The sequence below is a fragment of the Mya arenaria genome, chromosome 3 (assembly GCF_026914265.1).
Source record: "Mya arenaria isolate MELC-2E11 chromosome 3, ASM2691426v1".
Classification (NCBI taxonomy): Eukaryota; Metazoa; Mollusca; class Bivalvia; order Myida; family Myidae; genus Mya; species Mya arenaria.
This window is the reverse complement of record NC_069124.1, coordinates 32,190,885-32,213,617: the sequence shown is the minus strand read 5'-3', so window position 1 is coordinate 32,213,617 and position 22,733 is coordinate 32,190,885. Positions and strand designations below refer to the sequence as shown.

The 22,733-nt window shown below is 36.4% G+C and overlaps 1 protein-coding gene across 1 annotated transcript; it reads right to left on the bottom strand.

Annotated features, from left to right (window-relative positions):
• Positions 1–15,504: 15,504 nt before the first annotated feature.
• On the bottom strand, positions 15,505–22,418 carry LOC128225951 (chitin synthase chs-2-like). Its single transcript, XM_052935844.1, has 9 exons — positions 22,219–22,418; positions 19,347–19,493; positions 18,804–18,928; positions 18,568–18,667; positions 18,158–18,326; positions 17,801–17,869; positions 17,489–17,624; positions 16,226–17,333; positions 15,505–15,847 (listed from the first exon to the last, which is right to left on the bottom strand). Exons 1-9 carry the CDS (start codon positions 22,416–22,418, stop codon positions 15,505–15,507), a joined length of 2,397 nt encoding a protein of 798 aa, XP_052791804.1.
• Positions 22,419–22,733: the final 315 nt, after the last annotated feature.

The window sequence follows — 22,733 nt, the reverse complement described above, 5'->3', positions numbered from 1 at the left end:
GTTGAGTGATTGGTTGCTTGACAGTATCACGTGATGTTATCAATGTATCCTTATCAGGTCAACATATCCACATTTTGCTAAAGTCCCGGCGGCTGTGTGGACCAGCCGGCTGTTTTCTATTTTTTTTTTACTTCACCGGGGTGGATTCGAATCCCAATTAACCAAAAATACTTCTCATGCTATAACTGTATTATGATTAAAATAAGTGTTTTCAGATGCATTACCGGGAAAACTAATCGTTGGTCCAAAATATGAGCGAGTCACTTTAAACTGCATGCATCCAACATGAAACCAAATAGAAGTGCACATTTTAAACAATCTGTAGGTTTACGAACAGGATATTATATCTTATAAAATGTTCAAACAGACCCTGAAAGATTAGTATTTATTTGTACTGTATTGTATTATATTGTATTGTATAAAGATTGTAAACGGCTGTTGAATGTAATTTGGTAAACCGACACTCCTCAGCTAAACCATAACAGGGCGTATTTAGTATCAGAACACAAAACAAATTAATGCTAAGGCTATTCTGAAAGAAATAGTATGCGCTTCTCATTATGTGAGACATGTTAATTGTAACGTCTTACAATCTCTCAATAGAAAATCATTTTCAATTTCGAATTGAAATTATGAAAAATCTAGATGTCTTTATAATTAACAAATAAGTAAAGCTTATTGATTGTATGACGTCCTATTGGGTCGTTCTAAGGTGCTGACCAATTAGCTGACGATATAGAAATAGAAGGATACTGCTAACCAACTGTTGACCATATTGATTAATAGGAAATTCTTACTAGTGAAATAAAATTAGTGTGAAGAGTTATTTCATGTTTCATTATGTACTTTTAGCTTGTTAAAAAATAATGATATTATAGTTGATATTTATGAAGGTCTATATAGGCATTTATTAAGAATACAGATATAAAATAATCATTCTCTATCGTTTTAAACGCCATCATTCAGTCGAATATTTAAGCATTTTCACTTCACGGGGGAAACAATTAAAATTGATCTGTACCCCCGGGGGTACTGGAATATTCCGGCAATAGATTTTCCTCACTGAAGACTAATAACTGTTTATAAAACAAAACATTAGCACAACGTTATACAATATTATAAGTGATTTGTCGGAGGACAATATGAATTGAAAAGTCGGAGGTAGCATTCGAAATCGAAAGTAGCGTATTCTTTAAAAGTATCAACTGTCTTTAAGAATCCAGAGCAAACGAAAATGACGTTTCACTCTCAAAAATATCAACATAAAGCCAAAACTAGTATATAACCTGTATACGGATGCCAACAAATTATGAGGCACTGAACAGTCAAAATGATAACTACAATGCCACAGTTTATTCGAATAGAATGTTCAGAACCTTGATAAACAATGTTATATAACGCAATTTCTGTGATCTAAGAAGCTAGAAAACATGCCGATTTCAAATGACATGTGTTTTCGATGCCTAGTGCTCATACCCTCTCACACCTATCGCTAGGACAGATAAATCGGTACGCAACCCCTAGAGTTTAACATGTATTCCTGCCGCTAGGACAAACTGTACTTAAACCCTATCAGAGATATTCTATTATCTATTACCTTAACAGAAGTCTTTTGCGTTGATACACTAGTAACAGCTAGCACAAGAATGAAAAAATACCTGCGAGTGGCAATTGTTTTTATACTCATTGGTCACGTGACCGGATTAAGAGGTTCTACTGGCTGGGCCGGTCCATTTCTTATTAGGGGAATCACCATCATATTATTATTTTTTTTAATTATTGACTTGGACGTAATAAAACTAGTTTCTTGCTCCAGCAATAATTAAAACATTCAAAACTTAAATAAATGCTGTCGATACATTTATTACAACCAGTTTTAATTGATTGAAGCTAATAGTTGGCGGCGTTTTCCTATCAATGCAGCACTCAACAGTTTTGAAAATACCGCTACACTAAATTATTTTATAATTTTTATCATTTATCAGTCACGTGACCACTAAGTCGCGATCGATTCTCACTGTAAATACGGTGCGCACTGACTCACTATTTCGGAGTAACCTGACACTACATTTAGCTTTCATCGATATAACACGGGAAATATCGAATTCGAACTAATGAAGTTGTTCGGTACATATTTTTGCTGATGTAGTTGCTTCTCCTGAAGAAATCCGACCAATGACAAGAAAGTTACAAGGTCAAACGTAAAAAAAATCCTAAAATAACAATGTAAACAAAATAGTTTACTGCAGGAAAAATACATTATTTCTAACGGACATATAAAAATAGAAGACGTTATTTTTGTAGCGTTTGTACGATCGACGAGCATATTTAAAGCTGCACTCTCACATGTTTACCGTTTTGCCAACATTTTTGTCTTGGAATGAGCAACTTTTTGCATAAATATCTGCAAACTAGTAATATAAAACTGCTGACAAAAGATCAGATCGCAGATTTTCATAGTTCCGTTCGAAAGTAAATGTTTTATGGCTAAAAGCGTTACTTTCGGTTTAAGAAAATGCATAAAACATCAATTTTTGAACTTAAATGTGAAAATCTGCAATCTGATTTTTGTCAGCAGCCTTATATCACTGATTTATATGCATGTTTGCATAAATTGGCTCGTTCCAAGACAAAACATAAAAAATAGATATTTTTTTATTAAATTACACATTTCGGATATTACATATTTCGGAAAAAAATGTCAATAAATATGAAATAACCTATTAATTACATTATTCCTACTAATTCCCGTAAGTTTTATGTACCTGTCTTCGTTTGTCAATTGTTAATGTTTATTTTTTATTGTTTAAATGAGTGTGTGTGATAAAGTTACTGATATAAATTACCACAAATAGTATGCCTGGAAATGTTTTGATTATGTATGTCTAATGGCTATTGAATGTCTTAATAAATTGACTGTTTGATGTTCTCTTTTATTTTCCCCTCCCATATGTTTAACTTGTTATTACATTCTGACAACAGTTCTTCTTTATTTTGTTCACTTGTGTAAACGGAAGCTGATTCACACAATACGGAATACACATACTCATCACTGAGAGAGTGCTATGCTGCTAAACAGTGCTAAACAGTGCTGCCAAGACCAAACTTCGGGCGCCGAATGTTACAGGGTGAGAAAGATGTGTAGCCAGACAGAGGCTCAAACTCGGGACCACTGTCTTAAAGAGCCAGTGCTCTACCGACTCACCCACGGACCGCTTACACACTTTCTCTCAACCAGTATAGGTATCGGTACCGTGACATACTTCCTTGCAAACTGGAAATTCTTCATGGAATCTGAGGAAACTCAAGTACTTAGGGATACCCGTACTCAACACTGAGAGTGCGTTATAATGCCAAACAGTGCTAAACAGTGCTGTCATGGCCCCACGTCGGGCGCCAAATGTTACAGGGTGAGGACAAGAGCGGTCACAGACAGCTATATCCCCCGCCTCGTGGGGCATTTTTTTGTAACAAAAGCCAATCAATGGTAAGGGTAGTTTCTCAAGAACATAAGAAATGCGTAGAATTGAGAAAGGGCAATAACTCTTTAAAAAAAGGTCAAATTGCAAAAGCCTGACAATATGCGCTGCATCACTTTATAGTCATAAACGTAAGAGGAGTTGCGAAGAAACCAATTTTAAATGTAAAATAAGCAAAGGGCAATAACTCTTTCAAAAATGGTCAAATCGCAAAAGCCAGAAATCACATTAAAAACGTAAGAGCAGTTCCGAAGAAACCAATTTTAAATGTAAAATAAGCAAAGGGCAATAATTCTTTCAAAAATGGTCAAATCAGGAAAGCTCGACAATATGCGCTGCTTTACTTTATGGTCATCAATCTGTGAAAGTGTGGTAGAAATCGCATGAAAAACGTAAGAGCAGTTCCGAAGAAACCAATTTTAAATGTAAAATAAGCAAAGGGCAATAATTCTTTCAAAAATGGTCAAATCAGGAAAGCTCGACAACATGCGCTGCTTTACTTTATGGTCATCAATCTGTGAAAGTTTGGTAGAAATCGCATGAAAAACGTAAGAGCCGTTCCGAAGAAACCAATTTTAAATGTAAAAAAAGCAAAGGGCAAAAACCCTTTCAAAAATAGTCGAATCGGGAAACCCCGAAAAAATGCGCTGCTTCACTTTATGATAATCAATCTGTGAAAGTCTGGTAGAAATCGCATGAAAAACGTAAGAGGAGTTGCGAAGAAACCAATTTTAAATGTAAAATAAGCAAAGGGCAATAACTATTTCAATATGGTCAAATCAGGAAAGCGCGACAATATGCGCTGCTTCACTTTATGATAATCAATCTGTGAAAGTTTGGTAGAAATTGCATGAAAAACGTAAGAGCCGTTGCGAAGAAACTAATTTTAAATGTAAAAAAAGGGCAATAACTCTTTCAAAAATGGCCGAATCGCGAAAGCCCGACAATATGCGCTGCGTCACTATATAGTCATCAATCTGTGAAAGTGTGGTAGAAATCGCATGAAAAACGTAAGAGGAGTTGCAACGAAACCAATTTTAAATGTAAAATAAGCAAAGGGCAATAACCTTTTCAAAAGTAGTCGAATCGGGAAAGCCCGACAATATGCGCTGCTTCACTTTATGATAATCAATCTGTGAAAGTTTGGTAGAAATCGCATGAAAAACGTAAGAGCAGTTGCGAAGAAACCAATTTTAAATGTAAAATACGCAAAGGGCAATAACTCTTTCAAAAATGGTCAAATCAGAAAAGCCCGATAATAAGCACTGCTTCACTTTATGATCATCAATCTGCGAAAGTGTGGTACAAATCGCATGAAAAAAGTAAGAGCAGTTGCGAAGAAACTAATTTTAAATGTAAAAAGGCAATAACTCTTTCAAAAATGGCCGAATCGCGAAAGCCCGACAATATGCGCTGCGTCACTATATAGTCATCAATCTGTGAAAGCGTGGTAGAAATCGCATGAAAAACGTAAGAGGAGTTGCAAAGAAACCAATTTTAAATGTAAAATACGCAAAGGGCAATAACCCTTTCAAAAATAGTCGAATCGGGAAAGCCAGACAATATGCGCTGCTTCACTTAATGATAATCAATCTGTGAAAGTGTGGTAGAAATCGCATGAAAAACGTAAGAGCAGTTGCAAAGAAACCAATTTTACATGTAAAATAAGCAAAGAGCAATAACTCTTTCAAAAATGGTCAAATTAGGAAAGCCCGACAATATGCGCTGCTTCACTTTATGATCATCAATCTGTGAAAGTTTGGTAGAAATTGCATGAAAAACGTAAGAGCAGTTGCGAAGAAACTAATTTTAAATGTTATACAAAGGGCAATAACTCTTTCAAAAATGGCCGAATCGCGAAAGCCCGACAATATGCGCTGCGTCACTATATAGTCATCAATCTGTGAAAGTGTGGTAGAAATCGCATGAAAAACGTAAGAGGAGTTGCAACGAAACCAATTTTAAATGTAAAATAAGCAAAGGGCAATAACCTTTTCAAAAAAAGTCGAATCGGGAAAGCCCGACAATATGCGCTGCTTCACTTTATGATAATCAATCTGTGAAAGTTTGGTAGAAATCGCATGAAAAACGTAAGAGCAGTTGCGAAGAAACCAATTTTAAATGTAAAATACGCAAAGGGCAATAACTATTTCAAAAAAAGTCGAATCGGGAAAGCCCGAGAATACGCTCTGCTTCACTTTATGATAATCAATCTGTGAAAGTTTGGTAGAAATCGCATGAAAAACTTAAGAGCAGTTGCGAAGAAACCAATTTTAAATGTAAAATAAGCAAAGGGCAATAACTCTTTCAAAAATGGTCAAATCAGGAAAGCTCGACAACAGGCGCTGCTTTACTTTATGGTCATCAATCTGTGAAAGTTTGGTAGAAATCGCATGAAAAACGTAAGAGCAGTTGCGAAGAAACCAATTTTAAATGTAAAAAAAGCAAAGGGCAAAAACCCTTTCAAAAATAGTCGAATCGGGAAACCCCGGAAAAATGCGCTGCTTCACTTTATGATAATCAATCTGTGAAAGTCTGGTAGAAATCGCATGAAAAACGTAAGAGGAGTTGCGAAGAAAGCAATTTTAAATGTAAAATAAGCAAAGGGCAATAACTATTTCAAAATGGTCAAATCAGGAAAGCGCGACAATATGCGCTGCTTCACTTTATGATCATCAATCTGTGAAAGTTTGGTAGAAATTGCATGAAAAACGTAAGAGCAGTTGCGAAGAAACTAATTTTAAATGTAAAAAAAGGGCAATAACTCTTTCAAAAATGGCCGAATCGCGAAAGCCCGACAATATGCGCTGCGTCACTATATAGTCATCAATCTGTGAAAGTGTAGTAGAAATCGCATGAAAAACGTAAGAGGAGTTGCAACGAAACCAATTTTAAATGTAAAATAAGCAAAGGGCAATAACCTTTTCAAATTTAGTCGAATCGGGAAAGCCCGACAATATGCGCTGCTTCACTTTATGATAATCAATCTGTGAAAGTTTGGTAGAAATCGCATGAAAAACGTAAGAGCAGTTGCGAAGAAACCAATTTTAAATGTAAAATACGCAAAGGGCAATAACTCTTTCAAAAATGGTCAAATCAGGAAAGCTCGACAATATGCGCTGCTTTACTTTATGGTCATCAATCTGTGAAAGTTTGGTAGAAATCGCATGAAAAACGTAAGAGCAGTTGCGAAGAAACCAATTTTAAATGTAAAAAAAGCAAAGGGCAAAAACCCTTTCAAAAATAGTCGAATCGGGAAACCCCGAAAAAATGCGCTGCTTCACTTTATGATAATCAATCTGTGAAAGTTTGGTAGAAATCGCATGAAAAACGTAAGAGGAGTTGCGAAGAAACCAATTTTAAATGTAAAATAAGCAAAGGGCAATAACCTTTTCAAAAGTAGTCGAATCGGGAAAGCCCGACATTATGCGCTGCTTCACTTTATGATAATCAATCTGTGAAAGTTTGGTAGAAATCGCATGAAAAACGTAAGAGCAGTTGCGAAGAAACCAATTTTAAATGTAAAATAAGCAAAGGGCAATAACTCTTTCAAAAATGGTCAAAGCAGGAAAGCCCGACAATATGCGCTGCTTCACTTTATGATTATCCATCTGTGAATGTTTGGTAAAAATCGCATGAAAAACGTAAGAACAGTTGCGAAGAAACCAATTTTAAATGTAAAATAAGCAAAGGGCAATAACTCTTTCAAAAATGGTCCAATCAGGAAAGCTCGACAATATGCGCTGCTTCACTTTATGATCATCAATCTGTGAAAGTTTGGTAGAAATTGCACGAAAAACGTAAGAGCAGTTGCGAAGAAACCAATTTTAAATGTAAAAAAAGGGCAATAACTCTTTCAAAAATGGCCGAATCGCGAAAGCCGGACAATATGCGCTGCTTCACTTTATGATCATCAATCTGTGAAAGTTTGGTAGAAATTGCATTAAGAACGTAAGAGGAGTTGCGAAGAAACAAATTTTAAATGTAAAAAAGGGCAATAACTCTTTCAAAAATGGCCGAGTCGCGAAAGCTCGACAATATGCGCTGCGTCACTATAATTATAGTCATCAATCTGTGAAAGTGTGGTAGAAATCGCATGAAAAACGTAAGAGGAGTTGCGAAGAAACCAATTTCAAATGCAAAAATAAACAAATGGCTATAACTCTTTCAAAAATGGTTGAATCACAAAATCCCGACAATATGCGCTGCGTCACTATTTAGTCATTAATCTGTGAAAGTGTGGTAGAAATCGCATGAAAAACGTAAGAGCAGTTGCGAAGAAACCAATTTTAAATGTAAAAAAAGCAAAGGGCAAAAACCCTTTCAAAAATAGTCGAATCGGGAAACCCCGAAAAAATGCGCTGCTTCACTTTATGATCATCAATCTGTGAAAGTGTGGTAGAAATCGCATGAAAAACGTAAGAGCAGTTGCGAAGAAACCAATTTTAAATGTAAAAAAACAAAGGGCAATAACTCTTTCAAAAATAATCGAATCGGGAAAGCCAGACAATATTCGCTGCTTCACTTTATGATAATCAATCTGTCAAAGTTTGGTGGAAATCGCATGAAAAACTTAAGAGGAGTTGCGAAGAAACCAATTTTAAATGTAAAATAAGCAAAGGGTAAAAACTCTTTCAAAAATGGTCAAATCAGGAAAGCGCGACAATATGCGCTGCTTCACTTTATGATCATCAATCTGTGAAAGTTTGGTAGAAATTGCATGAAAAACGTAAGAGCAGTTGCGAAGACACCAATTTTAAATGTAATAAAAAGGGCAATAACTATTTCAAAAATGGCCGAATCGCGAAAGCCCGACAATATGCGCTGCGTCACTATATAGTCATCAATCTGTGAAAGTGTGGTAGAAATCGCATGAAAAACGTAAGAGGAGTTGCAACGAAACCAATTTTAAATGTAAAATAAGCAAAGGGCAATAACCCTTTCAAAAATAATCGAATCGGAAAAGCCCGACAATATGCGCTGCTTCACTTTATGATAATCAATCTGTGAAAGTTTGGTAGAAATCGCATGAAAAACGTAAGAGCAGTTGCGAAGAAACCAATTTTAAATGTAAAATAAGCAAAGGGCAATAACTCTTTTAAAAATTGTCAAAGCAGGAAAGCCCGACAATATGCGCTGCTTCACTTTATGATCATCAATCTGTGAAAGTTTGGTAGAAATCACATTAAAAACGTAAGAGGAGTTGCAAAGAAACCAATTTTAAATGTAAAATAAGCAAAGGGCAATATTTCTTTCAAAAATAGTCGAATCGGGAAAGCCAGACATTATGCGCTGCTTCACTTTATGATAATCAATCTGTGAAAGTTTGGTGGAAATCGCATGAAAAACTTAAGAGGAGTTGCGAAGAAACTAATTTTAAATGTAAAATAAGCAAAGGGTAATAACTCTTTCAAAAATGGTCCAATCAGGAAAGCCCGACAATATTCGCTGCTTCACTTTATGATCATCAATCTGTGAAAGTTTGGTAGAAATTGCATGAAAATCGTAAGATCAGTTGCGAAGAAACCAATTTTAAATGTAATAAAAAGGGCAATAACTCTTTCAAAAATGGCCGAATCGCGAAAGCCCGACAATATGCGCTGCGTCACTATATAGTCATCAATCTGTGAAAGTGTGGTAGAAATCGCATGAAAAACGTAAGAGGAGTTGCAAAGAAACCAATTTTAAATGTAAAATAAGCAAAGGGCAAAAACTCTTTCAAAAATAGTCAAATCGGGAAAGCCCGAGAATATGCGCTGCTTCACTTTATGATAATCAATCTGTGAAAGTTTGGTAGAAATCGCATGAAAAACGTTAGAGGGTTGCGAAGAAACCAATTTTAAATGTGAAATAAGCAAAGGGCAATAACTCTTTCAAAAATGGTCAAATCGGGAAAGCCCGACAATATGCGCTGCTTCACTTTATGATCATCAATCTGTGAAAGTTTGGTAGAAATCGCATGAAAAACGTAAGAGGAGTTGCGAAAAAACCAATTTTAAACTTAAAATAAGCAAAGGGCAATAACTCTTTCAAAAATGGTCAAAGCAGGAAAGCCCGACATTTGGTTCTGCTTCATTTAATGAGCATCAATCTGTGAAAGTTTGGTAGAAATCGCATGAAAAATATAAGAGGAGTTGCGAAGAAACCAATTTTAAATGTAAAATAAGCAAAGGGCAATAACTCTTTCAAAAATAGTCGAATCGGGAAAGCCCGACAATGTGCGCTGCTTCACTTTATGATAATCAATCTGTGAAAGTTTAGTAGAAATCGCATGAAAAACATTAGAGGAGTCGCGAAGAAACCAATTTTAAATGTAAAATAAGCAAAGGGCAATAACTCTTTCAAAAATTATAAAATCAGGAAAGCCGGACAATATGCGCTGCTTCCCTTTATGATCATCAATCTGTGAAGGTTTGGTAGAAATCGCATGAAAAACGTAAGAGGATTTGCGAAGAAACCAATTTTAAATGTAAAATAAGCAAAGGGCAATAACTCTTTCAAAAATGGTCGAATCGGGAAAGCCCGACAATATGCGCTGCTTCACTTTATGATCATCAATCTGTGAAAGTTTGGTAGAAATCGCAGGAGAAATGTAAGAGGAGATGCAAAGAAATGAATGTGGGCCGGACGGACGCACACACGCACGCACATACACACGCACACACGCACGGAATAGCGCCTACCATTACTATATCCCCTCGCCTTTTCAAGGCGGGGGATAAAAATTAGGAGCAAGACCGGGGCTAGATCCCGGGACCCCTCGCTTACAGGGCGAGTGATCAACCAACTGAGCTACCGGACGGCTTACATACATTAATAGATATCGGTACCGTGACATACTCCCCCGCAAACTGCTAATTCGTCCTCGAAATCAAGGAACGAAAGTGCTAAGTGATACATGAGTAACACTGTAATGCTGCCAAACAGTGTTGGCACGGCACAACATACAGGATATGAGAATGTCTGTAAGCAGTCCGGTGCATGGATCACTGTAAAATTAGAGTACATGCAAAACTTAAACCAGAATTTCTAAATCGAACAATATAAGTCGAACAATAAACGGCAATAATTTGCATCTGTATATGTTGTAAATGGTCTTAATGCAATACATCAAGTAGTTCCTGATATACTGACCTATGTGTGCTTACTTGCAAAACCTAAAACAGAAGTCTATTAAAAGGCCATATATTGCATTATATGCAATAGAGCTATCTAACTAAACAAATTAAGTAAGTTGGACAGTTGTGAACACACGTCTTAAGTTTCCAAGCACTACATGATGCATTTGCTGAGACAATGACTTAAAGATGCTTACATGAAAGAACTTAACCAATGTTTGACGCCGACACAGACGCTAGTGGGAGAAGTATAGTTTTCCATGTTTTTCAAATAGTCGAGCTAAAAACTATGCAAATGTTCAATCCTTACAACTTCAAGCAACGGCGTTGATAAAAGGAAGGACAGTACTGCACGTGAGAAATATGACTCCAATATCGTCCACTCGGGACTCTGTACGTGCCACACCCTTCAAGTACAAGTAAACACACGTTATAACCAGACAAAATGTTATGAACTGTCCCAATGCGGAGCACTTGAAATAGAAATAAATGGTTGGAAACGAGAGAAAATATTTGTCTCAAGGGATCTTGAAAATATTCATACCATTTGTGGAGTAAAGAGCAGATACAAAACACATGGAATGGCAGTGCAAAGCAACGCCACGTCACGGTACTGACTCAGACCGGTCAGAGTCGGTGAGCTAACCGCCCAGGATTACTCACATACTCTATGACCTATGTGAATCAGTGTCGTGACATTCTTCCAAGCAAACTGGAATTCCGTTCAGATACACAATTAAACACTGAACTATCTCTCAAAAGAAGGATGGTGCCAAAGAATGTCGTCACGTGGTTCAATCTCACGATCAGGGTAAACCTACCACTGAAGTATCATGGTCGTTTACCAAACCGTTTTGGAGTTTTTGTGCGGACTAGGTTTTCATATGACTATCGTCATTGACCTTTTTTCTTATGACACCAAAACTATACTGGTTAATTGCTTGTCAATTGCAACCTTCATCTGAATGTTCATGGTTTTATATCAAACCGTTCTACTGTTATAAAGCGTTCACAGTTTTCATAAGACTGTTGACCGCGACCATGACATTTGACCTACTGACCAACAAAGCAATAGGGGAATCTAATGGTCAAGGTCAACTTACCACTGAAGTGTCATGGTCGTTAATCAAACCGCTCTGGGGTTATTGTGTGGGCACACTATTAATAAAACCGCCAATCTTGACCATTGACCTACTTACCCCCACCCCCGCCCAAAAAGGGGTCATCTACTAGTCGGTGGCAATCTACCACTCCAGCGCATGGTCCTATATCAAACCGTTTTCGAGTTATTATTGTGCGGACAAAGTGTTCATAGGATTTGTTAACCGTCAACTTGACCCTTGACCTCAAAATTAACAGGATTGATCCAATGGGCAAGGGAAACCTACCCATGTGAATCATTGTCTCAGATCAAACCGTTCTTGAGTTACAATGGGCATTTTAGAACAGGTTTTTGCACCACAAGTTGGTGAAACTTATCGTTAAAATCGATGAATTGTGAATGAGATTTTCATAGTTATCTTGGATTTCTGCATGATTCCAAAGAATCCTCCACCAGGAATGCGTCAGAATTGCGGACCACTGGGATATCCTAGAAATGGCCGATTATTATTATTATTATTATTATTATTATTATTATTATTATTATTATTATCATTATCATTATTATTATTATTATTATTATTATTATTATTATTATTATTATTATTATTATTATTTTCGTTTCAGTATTGTTGTAATGATCAAAGCGCAATTACTATAACTTTATTAGCTTGGTAAAAGTAGCTTACTTAACAAGAGTTACTCACCTTTAGTTTTGAAAATTTAATGTAAGATGTCGAGTGAAATATATTGAACGCGGTGGCAATAGCGTTGATTTGTAGAATCGTAGAGTTATCTGCTAATAAGCCGTACCACACGGACATAACGACCGGAAATGGTATCAAGGGTGATATTTTATATGCAATATTGTGGTACATACATCATCGAGTTCCTTCACTGAATAGGTTCTTAACTATATCATGCAATCCGATAAGCTACATCACTCTTAGATTAACTTAAGACCAACATTGAATACCGACCTAGGAACTGAACTCATATCTGGGAAAATACGCTGCACTGGCGGGGGCGGGTGGGGGTGGGTGGCGCTACAGTAACTCGTCATTATGTTGAGCGTAAACGTCTTCTAGACCCATCGTTCATTTGTCCTCTTACTATAATTAATATATTCTAGATACTATTTATTCATACTAGTTAGTTTGGATCTAGATATTTATAATTAGTATTATCATTCCTTTGCAAACATGTACTCGTATGCAAGGATCTAATCTAAAAAAGTGAAAATGAGACAATCATATTAACAGTTTTTCTCTAAGTCATAGCGATAGTTTTTTCGTATTTCCAAAATGGGCATTATGAAGAAGTGATTCAAGTTTATAGAGTTCAGTATATAGTATACTGTATTGTACTGTATACGTAATATAGGGGAAATAAATACATTTTAAAAATTAACTAGACCCTAGGCATACCGAGATGCGGTGGCGTGTGCAGTAATCCAAGCCGGAAACACGGCTAGGAACAGCTTGAGTGGGGGTTTTTTCCTGCAGATGATGAAGTAGGGGAGTGGGAGCGAGATGCAGGCGTGAACCTTGAGGCCGGTAAAACAATGACGATGTAGAGTCCCAGGTGTGCGGTCACCGCTCCGGTATTTTCGAGTTAAAGAAAAACCTTTCCGCAGATTAGGCAAAAGATTTGAAAAAAAAACACGTGCGTATTGTCTCTGACAATGTGTGTACAAAGTTTCATTTGAATATATTTCAGTTTTTGATCTATGGCCAAGTTTTTTCGGGACGACTCCGACGACAACGCCACCAAGGCTTACAGAATACCTCATCTTCCTTGAAAAACAGAGGCGCTTTACAAGAGCCGCAATGTGTATTTTAGTAGAACAGGGGGCATAACTCGACAAAGCTTGAGATGCTTTACATGTGCGTATTGCGTCTGGCAGCATGTATACCAAGTTTCATTCGAATATTTTGAAGGAAAATGGCCGCTCCGATTGTAACTGATTTACAATATGTACTACATACTTGTACTACTTTAATTATTTGCATCAAAGTGACCAATCCACTAAGTCTGGATAACCTTCCGCTATTTATTCCACAAAGGGAAATTCTAAGCTTATTTGTAAATGTTTATAAATACAGAAATAAATACACAGGTTGCCTAAGGAATATTATATTCTTATAATTACCAAATGATCCTGATAGACAAACGGATTTTAGTAAAATCTGGGCCACCGTGCCACCGTTCTATACAATTTAAATATCTTCTTTTATAATTTTTATGCAGCAACAAAATGTATACCTTCGATACGAACGGGTATATATAACCAATAATCCATTTACTTAAGAGTGATAAAATGTCAATTTAATGTACTTAACTGAAGTTTCTTCCGTTTTACACATTTCGTGTACGGCATATGAACGGCAGACTATAATCAGCTATAAACCCACTATTAAAATCTCAAAATATAGTTTATTGTAACAAAATGTATTTATTAACAGATACATTAAACATTAAAATTACACTTAGACGTTAAGTGTACGGTACTCTCTTGGTAGGGTGGCCCGGGTTTTAGTAATAGCGTAGACAAACTTGTGATAACATTATTGGGTAAGTGATCTCATTTTCGCGTCACCTTCTGTAGAGGCAATAATGTTGGCACCGTTTTGCAATGTTGACAAACTGCACTGCTTGTCCGTCATCCGTTTGTACTTTCTCCCTGACATTGATCTCGCACAGACGTTTATATGCTGGCCAAAGTTGTATGCGGGCATCCTTTTTTCATTTAGGGAATTCTCGGGAAATACAAACGTTTGTATATCCTATCTAGAACTTTAAAAACTTGATCTGTGTCGGGAAATGTACATAATCAGAATATCGTTTATCATTTAACGTTACAATATGTCCAATAAGGCTGTCATCACTGACATAACATGTATCTTCTGAAAATCCCAAGTGGTTGCGCAAGACACACATGACAGCATCACGAGGAGTTTGGCCTTCAGCCTCGACAACACCGCAGAATATCAAGTTACTTTCTCTTATCTCGTATCTCTCTCCAAATGTTTATATTCTAATATTCTGAGTCGTTGATCGACGACTACGAGGTGTGCATTGCCATTGGTGATGAATTTTATCTTTTCCAACTTCACCTCTGCAATCTTATCATTCATTGACTTTGTTCGCTCATGCTATACATTATAATAGTATGTTGATCATCCACTGTCATGTTGTTGCAATACCAATGTTTCAGTGACAATAAAAATGTATCAGCTACTCGCTATAATTTATACAGTGGAAAATATTTGCAAAAAAAATATTATAAAATAAGCATATAATCACTTTCGGATATCCTGTTATTTTCCATACAATATACACATACATGCATCTAAACGTTCTCTTTTCTACTGTGGATAATAACTTTTAAACTGTTGAAACAAAATATTCAAAGAGTGTGTATCGTTACGATGCATAAACGGATTAGCGCTGGAAAGTACTCAAACTTTATTTCGTCTTACGATGTACATCTATACTTTATCATTCGACATTGTGTTTTTAATAGCAAAACCTGCAAAATGGTGATGTTTTCACGCATTAATGAACCATACAAATAATTTAAAACCTACATAATAACAAACACATGCACATTTTGAGATATTATTCAGATATGAGTACATGTATTAGGCGAAATCCAAATTCAAATTTTCAAACATGAGTTAAATAGCAAATTCTTCAATGCCATAAATAAAAAGGAAAACAATCGGCTGAATACGCTAATACAATATTTTTTAATGTGGCTGTAGGTTTTGCTTTGAATGCGGAATTTATTATCACTGTTACAGCTAATCGCCTGTTCTTCCCCCAAGAAAATTGTGGTTAGGGTATTTCAAGCCAGGTCGTAAAAAAGATCCATCAACATTACCACCGTCCATATGATACATCCTTGCGTCAATCGGCTGCCAAAGCCGTTTCCTATTGCGCACAGTCTGTATTCTGTGACGGTAAATATTGCATTTCCTTTGATAAGCCACATCAGCAACAGTATCACCATCACTGTCGTCATAATCAACATCAGGCTCACTCATATAATCAGGCGGGGGCTCATCTACTTCTGCATCCATCTCCAAATCATGTTCAATCTCCTTCAAGTGTTCTTGAAATTCTTGCGCTTTAGTCTTTGCTCGTCTTGAACAGAAACACCCAAACACCTTAGTGCTCGAAATAAAATGGCAGAAAGTTCTCCATCGATGGGAAAGCATAAAAATAAATTGGGTCAAAAGCAAAATTGCAAAAATTGACAGGAACAATACTGATAATGGTTCATAATTTCCCGCGATATAGAACCCATCTAAACTTTCTTTGCTTATTTGTAATTGCAACAGCGCTAATGCTAGAATAAAGTTCAACATAAAGAAACCGTACACACAATTGTTCCTCAATGAAATTAATTCACGATTAAATTTATCTTGAAGTTTCTTATTGTTTTCGAGTGGCTTCAAATATAGGTTAATAAATTTTGTCCAAAATTCCTCCTCATCTTCCTTCAGTTGAATTGTTCTAAACATTTGTTTTGAGTCTGTTAGTTGTACCTTTATCCAGTAGCTATCATCTTCATTATCTATAATTTCCTCAACTTGTTGGCTTTGTTGTTCAATGCGGTCCAAATTTAACCCATTGGAATCAAGTTCAGCGACTTTTGCCTGCAGGAAATGTTGAGCAAGAGTAAGAAGCAAACGCACAGACGATCTTTTGTTTCCACTTTCTACTTCAGACTGGGATGATTGAGATTTGGATTCTCGAGTACCCCAACTGATGTCATGTAGATTGCACACGTAAAACACTGTCAGAAAAATAAATGTAGAGGGCACAGAAACGAAATAAAGCAAGCCAGGAAACAAGCATGTGAACTCTTGAGGGTGAAGCAACGCGGATATCAGGAATATTAAACCAACAAATATAAGGAAAATCACGTTTGGAGAAAGAACCGTCTCGCTCACAATGTTTAAAATCATGCCGATTGTTACAATAACCATTACAAACGTGTACGCTGTACTTAGTATTGCGGCCACAATGAGCTGCTTTTTCTGAGTCACTGTCAGGCATAACACTGCGAACAAAACTACCGGAGTCACGGCTACGAAAAATGCATGCCATGGCTTCAAACTTAATACTGAACTAAATGACCCTGCTATCATAACAAGGACAGTTCCAGGAGCAATTATACTTGTTACAACTAGCACTAATTGATATAGCATAAAGAAATGGTTGATTTCTGCGTTGTTTTGTACTAGTTGTTTCCAAGAAAGTACCAAGTCCATCATGTTGGCCAAAGTTGATGGTGACCAACGCCGTCTTTGAACAAAGAAGTCCCAAAAGTTCTCTGGTGCAAACGTTTTTGCATCTGAGGCTGCGCAGTAGTCTATCTTGTATCCTCGTTTAAGAAGAAGAGTGCAAAGCCATCTGTCCTCGCCTTGTTCAAACTGCACAAGGTGAATTCCCGCCTCTGGCTCTCGAGTGTACGTTTTCAAGACGTTATCGTCAACTAGGGCAGATGCTCGAAATATAGAAAAGCATCCAGGACAACAGAGGACGGAACCAAATATATGTTCGCATGCTTTTTGAAGCCAGTGTCCGGCTGCATATTCGAACTGTTGGTACCAGACCATTGGACCTGAAGTGAATAATTATTAAATGAATTGAGACTTATACTGTTAAAGAAAAACGTATTGGCATAAAGCAGTACAATGCAGATTGAAAAGTTAATTTGTTGAAATGCATGTATATTTTTTATAAATGAATTTGATAAATGTTAATAATTCTAGCTACCTGAACCTATGGGATGAATCCTGCCACAAACTGCTCCGACACGGCTGTTCATCTTCATTCGATCCATCATTCGCAGAACTGACTTCGGCTTAAAGTCTACATCGCCGTCAAGCGTTAGGATGAATGTGTTCTTTAGCTGTTCAGTGATTGATATTCAACATAAGATCATCAGTAATGGAATCTGAAATTTTTGGTGATTTTAATGGCCACATAATAGCGCACATACTTCTAGAAAATAAATGCTTTAATGAAGTCCATTGATAATTTTACATGAAAAAATTCCCAAACAGTTCATAGAATAAAAAAACTTGCCTTGTCTTTGAAGGTATCTGGATAGGCCTTTTCCATTTTATACAATAAACAATAGTACATATACATCACCTGTATTGGAAAAGAAAAGTTAATTAGCAATAAAATAAAAAAGCAAGTGTGGCACACAGTAATAAACCACCCTTACAAATTTTGTAAAAATACCTTAATAAAGATAATATATATTCAGGTATATATTCCTTGTTATAACAACCTTACTAATAATGCAGCTTGAACCTCAGGTACAAAACAAGTAGCACACGCTCACGCGCGCACACAAGCACGCACAAACACACACTCACACACACAGACACACATACGATATCAACAATTACAACTCAAGGCGAAAACGGGTGTTACCTGCGACCATCGTTTTCGGGCCCTTATCTTTTTCTTATCCTTCAAATGTACCGTCACATGTGTTCCGCCTGGTAGTTGTAAAATGAATTGTCCGCCATAAGGTGTCTGAACCATTTTCTTTTTGAAAGTCTTATTCCACCTCACGAGTTCCTTGTCTTTCAAAACAGAACTGCTCGTAAAAGAACAAACATATGGTTTTCTTCTTTGTCATTAGGCTGCTTATAAAGGTGAACCGAAGCCGCAACACTAAATTGAATTCATGAAAAAATGCAAACAAATGATTTCGGCTTTTTTTTCTGTAGTCTACTTATTTGAAAATTAACAAGTACTTTTACCGATAAATTATCATTCGTGCAACTAAAAAAAATCATTTTCACTATTTTACTGTGGGAATAACGCTTACTACATACCCAACGGCCTTTTGCAAACATGACATAAACTGGAGCAAATATTCATTAACCTCACGGCCGTTTTTTGTTGAGCAAAATGCGTCGTCAAATACTATTTGAACTGAAATACAAAAAAGGTTTTACTTGAATATCTTTGGCCATGATCTAATAACATTTTATATATTTTGACATACGTTTACTTTGAAACAAATGCAAATTACAGGTGACCCATAACGACATTTGAGTAGTTTACTTACCTTCAATATTAATTTTATCAGAGTCAATTGTTATCTTTTCAGCGTCTTGTTTCTCGTCCTCTGTCCTTTTTCCATCTACTCCTTCGTTGTCGGCTTCCTCTCGAAGTAGTAAATGCAAATCTAATCTGATGTGTTAATAGAAAAAAGAATTAAATAATTGTAACAATGCATGTACAATTTTATACGTGAAATAAGTTATGGAAAAAAGTCAATCTGTCCGTTGGATTCCGTCTCAGCGAAACTTCTTTTCTGGGTTTATTTCTTTGTCCAAGGAAGGAATATAAATGGTTAAACTTTAAGTTCCGCAACACCGTAACTCCAATATTTGAATCGATTTTTAAAACGTACAACTTGATTTTCTCGAAAGAAAATAGAACATGCATTATTATTATTGACATATGGCAACGATATCATATCAAAGAAACAGTTTTGTTTGCATGGAATATTTTCTGAGCAAGATAAATTTATCTGAAAGGGTTCAAGTTATTACACCTGCAAATAGACTTAAGAAGCTGGCACATTTCTTGACATGTTTCGTGCCACATGGTTACGCAGATGATGACTTTTGGAACGTCATCACCCTGTTGCACACTGTCCCTATACAACCCTCCAATTTCATGGTCATTTCTCCTTCGAAGTAGCATGTTCAAATCGGGGAAGAAGAAATCATAAAGACTGCCAGAAAACAACCTGAAGACGAACAAACGTAAACATTTCTCATTAACACTTTCGTATTGTTTTATTAATCAATACATTAATTTGCTTCATGAAGTAACTTTTAGGGGGAAAAAATATTACCGTATATATATTAAATTGCCAAACATATTCTTCTGACATGAGTGTAAAATAACTAAATCTTCTTCAACGAACCTTTCCAGTTTTGCCATTCTTTCGACCCTAGGAACCCAGATGTACCATGTTAATGTGATAACAGCAATCCAAGCCAAACCCTCACTCGCGATAAAAAACTTCAACTGATTGTCTTCAGGCATAGAACATGTCAGACTTATTCCGACCATGTACTGGGTACTTTCAAGAAAGTCATTGCACGAAAGTCTAACTACAGCAATTATTGATAACATTGGGGTGAGAATGAGTGGCAAAGCAAATGAAAATTGCTGCATTAACAATCGACAAGCCAGCGAAGATAATTTCGAAATTGCAAATGAGCATGTCATTATTCTAATTTCAAACTTATAGATATCATAAAACTCAATAAATTGATTGAAAATTGTTTGGTAAAAGGCAATCGTCAAATCCGATGTCTCATTTCCATGTTGCTGTATTGGTGTGGAATTTGTGGACGGTTGGGATCCAATGAGGTCATACTCGTTTGTCAGGAATGATTTAGAATTGTTCTTGTTGTCGATTATTTCAATAAGTTTCATGTCTAAATTCAGCACTATCGAAATGATAAACATTAAGCATGTTAACCAACGAACAGTTAATCGAATACATTCTGGTTTTTGTTCGGTTTTGTACTGTTTATCTTCTATTTTAGATTCACTTGTCTCCGAATGGGAATCTGATTCCCCTGTTGTTCGTTGTGTCTGATTTGTTGTTTTATTTCCATAGCAATGAAAATTATCCAAATAGCATAATGACTTAAATATCAAAAGAGTTGGCAACATCCAATTAAGTTTTTGATCAGAAGGAATTAGCCACTTCATGAAAAATAAAACACTCTCTCCTAGTGCCAAAACTGGGAAACCAGCTACACAAAGTTTGAGCAAAGAACATTTTCTTAAGCGTCCTTTGTCTTTTAGCCGACCAATTGTAGTCACGAACTGGCAAATGCTTGGAATAATTGGTAGTGTTGTTAGAACTAAACATGCCCTCAAACTGTCCAGTAATGGAAGCGCATAGATAATCAAATAGACCTCTCCGATAGTGGTCACGGCCTGTAGAATAGCTGTCTAAAAATGGTTAATAAAACATGTACTGTTATATCTTAATTAACACTTTAACTACGAGTGTATTAACATCACAACGACTAGTTTGTTTATAAAGCTCGAACATATTGATAAATTATTCATAAACAGCAGAACAATCCATTTAAGGAGGTCGACTTACCGCGATGTGATGTATTGTCCAGTTTGTCTTCTGATCTTGGAAAATTACTCTCCAAAAAGTGATCAGAGATCTGATGAATTCAAAAAATGCAATGCAAACGAGAATTGAAATTGCTCGATGTTTCTTGTTTTCAACTTTAGACTGAAAATGAAATTCAATTTTAATTCTTCTGATTTGATTTTTCGGAACAGTTTTGTAAACAAGTGAATGCAGTCAGCCGTTGGTTAAACGGTTCATGCATTTCCGGATTATTTTTAGTTGATTTAACGTAAAATGGCTATATTGGTAGTTGTACAGCGATATAGGGATATTTCCACACGTATCTATATTTTAATGATACCAATTATTATACCTTACTCATTTAATTCCCTATAAAATATGTTGTAAACTTCAGCGGGCAACAATTTTCACTCTAACCCCGATATGTTATCTTCCCACTGACGACATAGTACGATGTGATACGGGGTTTACCTTCTCACGTTTCGTCTGTTTCGTTCAGGCGCTTTGTTTATATTCTAGTATCAGACAACAATGGCGAGTTTGCAACAATTTCCGCAAATGAAATACAGTACTAAAGAAATGAAGTAGGTTTGTTGTGTATAATAAAATGAATGGGGGGGGGGGGCAGTGCATCTTGTCAACCCGAGACCACACTGTCGACCCGAGGAGGCAACACTGTCGGCCGAGGCTTAAGCCGAGGTTAACATTGTTTGCCGAGGCAATATTTATATCGTATGACGATCTGTGTACTTTTTATATTCGTGCAAAACTGATGTGTTTGAGTCGCTGATAAATAGTTTCCACCAAGCATTTATACTCAACACGCATTTAACATAGCTTAGTTTGATAATGTTCATATCTGTTCTTCTGGAAGCCTTCATACTTCACAACGCTAGACCTTTTAGCATGAAGTTTCTCAGTTAGCGTTCAAAAGTTTTTAAAAGCTTTTAGCATAGTTAATTGCTACAAATGAAGTGTGTTTTACCTGTGATAGATTGTTTAGAAGGGTCAAGAAGTAAAGCCTGTGCAGGATTCCGCATGAAAGCAGCAATAGCGACAAAACTAAATAGAGCGTAACTCGGCACATTTTCAAAAATTTAACATCCCAGTCGGAGGACTTGTTTTCCTTTATCTTAGTTTCTATTGGAAGGTTCCTGTAAATGAAGATGAGCAAAGCTTTCAAATTGAACATGTTTTATCACCCGGAAAATTGTACGACTACGGGGCTAGTCTCTTTAGTCTTTGTTGTATTATTGAGCAAATTGACGAACAATTTCTTTGCCATGTCACTTCTAGATATAAAAGTCAAATTAAAGGAACCGAATGGATACAACTGCCCTACCATATTTCTTTTATCTCTTGCATGTGATCTTTCTTTTCTGTATAAGAGCCTTTCTTTACGAATAGGCTCTTTGTAAGTGGGTTGTCCTCTTCGCTACTCAGCGTACTCTGCGGCGTCGACTGGCCAGAAGGGGGCTGCCGCTGACCAGTGTTGCGCAATTGGCCGGAAGGAGCCTCCCCGAGTATTTGCTGGGTTGGCATCTCTGACGATCTGAATTTCGACAAAAGCAGCTTTTAAAAACTTTTTCTTTTTTACATCTAAATATGCAAAAGAATAAAGTAAGCATATTGCGAGGTGGTTCGATAAGGAACTAGTTCGTTGTTTCTTATTTGAAATTTTCTATTTTGGTGCACTATTTCATTTCATAAAGTTGTTTAATTCGTGTGAAAAGATGAAACACATTACAATGAAGTGATTCTATGCCTATTTGCATCAATGTTTTATCAATGCAGAACATTATTGTTGATATGGGATAAACAAAATACCCAGATCTGACGCATTTGATCAAAGCGGCA